The sequence below is a fragment of the Cucurbita maxima genome, unplaced genomic scaffold (assembly GCF_002738345.1).
Source record: "Cucurbita maxima cultivar Rimu unplaced genomic scaffold, Cmax_1.0 Cma_Scf00026, whole genome shotgun sequence".
Lineage (NCBI taxonomy): Eukaryota > Viridiplantae > Streptophyta > Magnoliopsida > Cucurbitales > Cucurbitaceae > Cucurbita > Cucurbita maxima.
Window position 1 is genome coordinate 2,554,885 of NW_019272042.1, and position 7,946 is coordinate 2,562,830.

General features: G+C 35.6%; 2 protein-coding genes across 2 annotated transcripts; both read left to right on the forward strand.

The window, feature by feature from the left end:
• The first annotated feature begins 1,702 nt into the window (after positions 1-1,702).
• LOC111499260 (rop guanine nucleotide exchange factor 3-like) lies at positions 1,703-4,178 on the forward strand. Its single transcript, XM_023150807.1, has 7 exons — positions 1,703-2,232; positions 2,305-2,421; positions 2,499-2,653; positions 3,015-3,089; positions 3,171-3,467; positions 3,563-3,907; positions 4,037-4,178. The coding sequence occupies exons 1-7, from the start codon at positions 1,956-1,958 to the stop codon at positions 4,154-4,156; spliced, it is 1,386 nt and encodes a 461-aa protein (XP_023006575.1). The 5' UTR covers positions 1,703-1,955; the 3' UTR covers positions 4,157-4,178.
• A 505-nt stretch (positions 4,179-4,683) lies between these two features.
• Positions 4,684-7,758, forward strand: LOC111499331. Its single transcript, XM_023150908.1, has 4 exons — positions 4,684-4,898; positions 5,119-5,377; positions 7,188-7,285; positions 7,358-7,758. The coding sequence occupies exons 2-4, from the start codon at positions 5,303-5,305 to the stop codon at positions 7,617-7,619; spliced, it is 435 nt and encodes a 144-aa protein (XP_023006676.1). The 5' UTR covers positions 4,684-4,898; positions 5,119-5,302; the 3' UTR covers positions 7,620-7,758.
• Positions 7,759-7,946: the final 188 nt, after the last annotated feature.

Sequence of the window (7,946 nt, forward strand, 5' to 3'; positions counted from 1 at the left end):
AAAAAAAAAAAAAAAAAAAATCTGAACTATAACCCTAAAATTTACTTCTCGTGACTGTTTAGATTTGTTCACATAAACGACGTATAAACAGATACAATTTTTATGTCTATGAATTCAACGATAAAGATCTCGAGGTTTAACGTTATGATATAATTGAAAATAACCTTATTTTCGAGGGTATTTTGGTAATTTAATTGTTATAATATATTAATGTATTTTCTAAACTCTTACAAAGTGGATTGCACGTCTTCCTCACAACCATGCAACTTTCTTTACATTATTTATTTAAAGATTATTTTATTTAATTTTTTAAAAATAATATTTTAACCATCATTTAAAAAAGATTAAAGCAAAAAATTATTTTTATATTTTTAAAAAATAATATTGTTATTAATTCGTTCACTCGTTTGATGTCTTATTTAGATTAAAGTAGTTCCTACAACTCTTCCTACGTTAACCGTGACCTCACTTAGTTCATCTAAGCTGAATTTAGAGTCGTAGAGCGGAATTCACAAATTCTCGCTAAAATTCTCAAATGGGTCCTACAATAATTTATTAAAATTTATTATTTAAAAATAAATATTACAAAATTAAATTAAAAAGAAATAAGAAATAAATGAACGCTATACGCAAGGATGTATAGTATTTTACAGAACCTTTAGGATGCCTAGAATCGCACAACGATTAGTTTCCAACTGTGCGGGTTGTTGGCTAGCTTTTTGAAAAATTTCCAAACGAACAATTTCAATGAAATCTTTTAATTTCTTATTTTACTCGGTAAAATACAAACAATGAACAAATGGGCAAATTGGTAAATTGATTGCAAATAATTCCACCTGCACACCCAATTTGGTTTTTTTTTTTCTCTTAAAAAATAAAATAAAACAAAATTGTTAAAATTCATGAGAGAAAAATCATTTTTTTATTAAAATAAAAAATTGTAAAATTTATATCACAAGATCTATTTAATCATAATTTTTGTGCTGGTGGGAGAATATATATTTTTTTTTTAAATTTTAGATTATTATATCATGAGCTAGTTTTTAATAAATAAATAAGTAAATATTTGTTAGGTCTTTTTAAATATTTCTTATTTATTATTATAATTTTAAATAATTTGCGGTGATAAAATTCAAATATCTGTCGAGGGGCTAAGACTACTCTAAACTCTAGATTTGATACTCTAAGAGTTAGCGTCAACTTGGTTAGGGGTATACACAGGTTGGGTTAAAAAAATCTTTTGAACCAATTTAAAATTTTAGGTTGATCTGGTTCGTGATTCGAACAACCAGAATAGAGTTTACAACCTAACCTAACTTAACTCTGTTTTTTTTGTTACTTAAAGTTACATTAAGATTTAAAATTTCATCAAATTTAAATACCAAATATTTCATCACTAAAATTAGTTACAAACGTTAAATATTTTTAATATTTTTAAAAATATCAGACTTGTAACCCAATTTTCGAGTTAGTTAAGTTATTGAGTGATATGAAGACTCCAGATTTTCGTACTTTAATAGCATAATAACATTATTCTTTTAAATATAACAAAAAAATATTTCAAATTGGACCATAATACCTTAAAATGTGATTAAAAAAAGGTAAAATTTATGTTATATATATATATATATATATATATATATATATATATATATATAATGAAAGCTTGTAATTCTGTGCAAGAACATATCAATGGCGGAATTCCTCTGTTTTTCTGCATCTGGGTGTTCCTTTTTTGATCGAATAAAGGCAGCCACCATGTCGGCCGGCCAAGTTCTCTGCCATGAACTTCCATTGTCATGGTCCTAAAGTTGCAGAACAGCTTCCCTTTCTTTATCCAAAAGAAAAAGGAGGGAACAGCAATTCAAATCCCTTACTCTGTTCTTCAAAATTCAAACCCACGTCTTTAAAATCCCCTCGCCCACACCACTTTTCCTCAAATCCACGCTTCAAAAATGGAGAAATTCCCCATCTCCGACCAAAATTCCCACGTGGGTTTCCGTCCTTCCTCCTCTTCCATGGATCTAAACGACCAATCCACCATTTCTGAAACTTCCGGCCAGTCTCCGGCGAGCGCCTACTCTTTCTCTTACTGTAGAACCATCTCCGATGCCTCTGCTTTCTCCGATAACAGTTTCTGCACTCCTCTGGCGATTCCGGCGAGACAGGCCACTGGAAAATACAAACAGGCCGCCGGAGATAAGGTCGACGATCAATACGCCATGGATTCCGGTGAGAAGCTTTTTCCCTTTTCATAATTTTATTTTTTTAAAAGATGGGTGTTTAAGCTTTTTGTTGCGGCAGAAATGGAGATGATGAAGGAGAGATTCGCGAAGCTTTTGCTCGGAGAAGACATGTCGGGAAGTGGGAAAGGTGTCTGCACGGCGGTGACGATTTCAAACGCCATTACTAATCTTTACGGTCTGCTCTGTTTTTGCTTATGGTTTGATTGGTTTTGGAAAGTATAAGGTTAAGAAGATTTGTGTTTGTTTGATCAGCGACGGTGTTCGGACAGAATCTGAAACTGGAGCCGTTGTCGCCGGAGAAGACGGCGATGTGGAGGAGAGAGATGGCTTGTTTGGTCTCTGTTTGTGATTACATTGTTGAGTTCTTCACTGAATATCAAACTCTCCAAAATGGAACAACAATTGAGGTGATTTTATTATTGTTTTCTCGGGTTTTCGGAACGGTTTATTTTGTACGCTCGGAAGTCAAAATAAAATAAATTTGATGGTTCGAGAACTTAAATAAGATTTAAACCGAGTACTATTGATCAAACCCACCGCTAACAGATATTGTCCGCTTTAACTTGTTATGTATCGTCATCAGCCTCACGGTTTTAAAATATATCTATTAGGGAGAAGTTTCTGTACCCTTATAAACAATATTTCGTTCTCCTCTCAATTGATATGATATCTCATAATCCATCCTCCTTGGAGACCCAACGTCCTCGTTAGTACACCACAGAGTGTTTGAAATGTTTCTCGTTTGCTTATTGTTGTGTTTTTGTTTAGGTTTTGAGCAGCCGACAAAGGTCAGATATATACTTAAACCTTCCAGCATTGCAAAAGCTAGACATGATGCTCTTGGTAAATGACAGCAAAAACAATTACAAGCTTGACTTTATTTTGAGAGTGATTGATCAATCAATCTTGTTTGCGGTTTGACAGGACATTTTGGATAGTTTTCGGGACACTGAGTTCTGGTATGCCGAAAAAGGAAGCATGTCGTCGAACTCGAACTGTTCGAGACCTGGTTCGTTTCGCCGACTCCCATTGCAAAAAGAGGAGAAATGGTGGCTTCCAGTTCCCTGCATTCCTTCATGTGGTCTATCTGATAAGACACGAAGACATCTTCAAACTAGCCGTGAATGTGTCAATCAAATCCACAAAGCCGCCATGGCAATCAACAGTACCATTCTAGCTGAAATGGAAATCCCACAATCCTACATCGATACTCTTCCAAAGGTTAGTCCTTAATCGTAAAGTTTACGCTCCAAGAGCGTATCGAAACGAACATAGTTAGCCAATACAAATGGTTTCTAACTTGTTTCCATGTACAGAGTGGAAAGGCAAGTATAGGCGACACGATTTATCGCTACATGTATAGTGCAGACAAATTCTCACCCGAACATTTGCTCGATTGCTTGCAAATCGGATCCGAACACGATGCGCTTGAACTTGCTGACCGGATCGAGGCTTCGATGTATACATGGAGAAGGAAAGCATGTCTAACCTACTCAAAGTCTTCGTGGGAATTAGTAAAGGATCTAATCGTTGAAACCAACAAGGGTGACAAGAACATTGTTTTAGCGGAAAGAGCCGAGACCTTACTTTTGTCTTTGAAACAAAGGTTCCCCGAACTTTCTCAAACGACACTAGACACTAGCAAGATTCAATACAATAAGGTAAGTTAACTTCATAGAACTCGCTCAACTTTTTTCTCGTAAGTCATCAAGTTTAAGGAATTTATGAACGACTTTTTGAAGCTGAGACCTATTCCGTTCGAAAAAATTAACGGGTTTTTGATGTTGTAGGACGTGGGACAAGCAGTGTTGGAGAGTTACTCGAGAGTGTTGGAAGGATTGACATTCAACATTGTGGCTTGGATTGAAGATGTTCTTTTTGCCGATAGGTCCATAAGAAGCCAAGACTGAAAGTGAATAAGATTTTTTTTTGCCGATCGATAATAATTTTTATGTAAACAAAAAATTAAGAAATAAAAACGTGTATCTGATTTACGTGATTAACTCGTAAAAAAAAATACTAACTTTACTTGAGCTATAGAAACTATTTGGATTCCATAGCTAACCGTAAAAAAAGCTCGACCGATGATTATTTAGACATATTTAAATACAAATATATTTTATAAGATAAATTGTCTATCTATCTACGCCTTATAGATTATCTCCGAAATTTTTAATTTTTTTTTTTTAAATGTAAGTTGATACAAATTTTTATTTTATTATTATTATTATTATTTTATATATTATTGAAATTATTTAAAGAGTTATTTTTAAGTTAATTTTGAATTTATTTTAAAATTTTAAGAATAATATTAATTTTTTCATTTAGAAATTCTAATATTATTTTTAAATAAATTGAAATGTTAGTATTTTTATTATTTTGGTCTTTCAAATAATTTATTATTTAATATTTAAAATTGAATTGCGAAAGTTGTAATTTAATCCTTATCGACTTTCTCTCTCCATCTCTCTCGCGCCCTCGCCCTCTCCGACGCCGCCTGATTCCTCAGCCTCCGGCGGCGCTACTCTTCTTCGTTAAGCGCTCACTTTCCTTGTCGAACCAAAACCTTCGACGGGTATTGACCCAGCGGAAAGGTGGCCAACACCAACGAACACCCCGCGGCCCGCAGAAACCTTTAGAGACTTACCAGTGGTAAAATCTATCAAGTCATTTAGGGTATATTACATCGATTCAGTTTATAATTCGGCTCATTTAGTTCTGAAAACCCGTATTTTTGTTTATGAATTTCAGATCAGTAAGAATTCTAGCGCCCTAAAAACTCGTAACTGGCCCTTACTTGAGTTATCGTCGTTGTTTGTTTGATTGCTCTATGATTCGTAAATGTGGATGTGATAAAATAGCTTTTATTTAGGGTGACATGCTTTTGTCGAAGTGTGTATTTTGGATTCTTGATATCGAGATTTGAAAAGGTGGGGGCGTTTCATGAAGTGACGGTCGTTCAGTCTAACAATCTGCAGAGATCGTTACTATTTCATCGTGGATCGTCGCTCGAGTGTTTGCAGTATTGTAGTCTTGAATTTGCAGTAGCAAACGCAATGAGCAGCAACGTGGAGAGGCCGCAGAAATCTAGACCTCCCGAAATTATTAAGTTGAATGATGCAGCGAAATTGGTATTCAGTTTATGTTTCTTTAGTCACTTCATCATGGTTTTGAATTTGTTCTCATTCCCGTTCTTCTTCTTTGCTGTTGGGTTATGTACTATACATGTTCTGCTAGGATTGTTATGCACATTGATTTACATTTACCCCATTGTGGCTTGCTCAATATGTTGTTAGGTTTTTGTTAGAGTATACATATAACTAAATTCCACCTGGATGGTTATGTGAGATCCCACATTAGTTGGGGAGGAGAACGAACATTCTTTATAAGGGTGTGGAAACCTCTCCCTAGTAGGCGCCTTTTAAAATCTTAAGGGGAAGCTTGGAAGGGAAAATCCAAAGAGGACAATATCTGCTAAAGGTGGGCTTGAGTTGTTACAAATGATACTGTGCGATGTGCCAGCTAGGAGGCTGAGACCCAAAGGGGGATGGACACGAGGCGATGTGCCAACAAGAATGCTGGCCCCGAAGGGGAGTGGATTTTGAGATCCCACATTGGTTGGGGAGAATGAAGGGTGTGGAAATCTCTCCCTAGCAGACACGTTTTAAAACCTTGAGGGAAAGCTCAAAAGGGAAAGTCCAAAGAGGACAATATCTACTAGTGGTGAGCTTAGGCGGTTACAGGTTTATTGCTTGTTTAACTTGGTATCAAAGAGTGGTGAACTTTTGTAATGTCATTGACTCTCCAATTAATGTTGATTTTTACTTGACTTTCTATAAATTTTCAAGTTTACAATTGTGGAGAGCGTTAAAGAATAGATATAAGTAAACTTACCGTAATCCATTAGCATAAGCTTTTGTGTTTAATGGTGATTTAACGTTTTTCTGTTCTTTCTTTCCACTTTTTCTTTGATTGGGTAGCTTTCAACTTTTTCTTTCAGTTCTATTGATAAAACGTAAATTCCATAGACCGGGCGAGATAGCCTTTCATGGAGTAAACTGGAATTTAGCACTCAAAACTAATTGTGTTGCAGCATGAATAAAGGTTAGTGATTAAAGGGTCTCACATTTGAGGTCTATTTTGAAGTGAAATACCGAGTCTTTCCCTGAAGAGTTAGAACTTGTGTTCTCTAGGAAAGAAGAAAATTATATGTAAATGTAACTTACAAGGATTGGATATGAAATTCAATCATAAGAAAAAGGAAACCTTTGAGCTTGTCTTAAATTCAATCATTACATTTCTTCTCAGGAAATATTTGATCAGTTTGTGGGTATGAATCCTCAATGAGGGAAATTCTCCTGCTTCCTACCTTATAATGGCATAATCGTTCTTAACAGATATATGTCGAGGCGTGTGTCTGCTAACAGTTCTTGCTTCCCTTGTTCTGTTTTGAAACTAACATCCAGTTTTGTCAATATTGGGAAAAAAAGAAATTGTTGGAGATGATGTAGAGATGGGAAGGGTTAGGAAATTCCTTTGGAAATCTCTTCCTAGCAGACGCGTTTTAAAATCATGAGGCTGACGGCGATACATAATGGGTCAAAGCCGAAAATGTTTGCTAGTGGTGGTTACAAATGGTATCAGAGTCAGACACTGGGCACTGCCAATGAGGACATTGGGTTCCTAAGGGGGTGGATTGTAAGATCTCACATCGGTTGGAGAGGGGAACGAAATATTCCTTGTAAGGGTGTGGAAACTTCTCCCTAACAGATGTGTTTTAAGACCGTGAGGCTGACGGCGATATGTAACGGGCCAAAGCAGACAATATTTACTAGCGGTGGGCTTGGGTGGTTACAAAGAACATATGATTTTTTGCATCAAAGTGTTGTGCATAAAAATTGTCCTGATATTTAACAAACCGAATATCCATCTTATGTGCAGGCAGCGCAGTTGATGAGCAAGATGACTAAAACCGAGTGGAAAGAAACTGCGAATGATAATGAGTCAACTATGTTCGAACCCGGGAAACGACCTCCTAGGTCAGTATATAAGCAAGTATCTGGATCTTGCTACTCACTCCAAGCTTTTTAACTCTGGATCTGTTTCTCCAGACTTGGACTTGGAGCCAAAATAACACACAATATTAGAAATGGACCGTCCAATGACCCACTTGATAGAAAACTATATGCCAAGTTGGATGCTGTGAAAAAGCAAGCTGCTAGAAAGGTGTCGGAGGATACTCCCGTCCTTGACAATGAAGAAGATGACGACGATGACGATGACAAAGAGAGTAGAACTGCCATTTTCGATAAGAAGCGAGCGGCAACTCGAGTATCTATGACTCCTTTACGGGCGAAGAAAAAACGAAGGTAACTACTTTTGTAGGCAGGGAAAATCGTCTAACTAAAGAAATGAACATCTTACTAGGGTCTCAAGCAAGAGGTTACTAATTTTTGTAAGATTCAACCTTGAATGAAACTTTGTGATAAATCTTAGTTATGGATGTCTTTTTTCTTGACGTTGCAGATTGATGTTGATATCGAGGTTGTAATTTTATTTTGTTCGTATATACGTATGTATGATTGAATCTATTACATTCATGTTAAAATTCACGAAACAGTTGATCGTTATAGAGTTTGAACTCATCCAAAGACCAAACTTTTTTTTTTTTTTTTTTTTTTTTTTTTTTTTTTTTTTTTT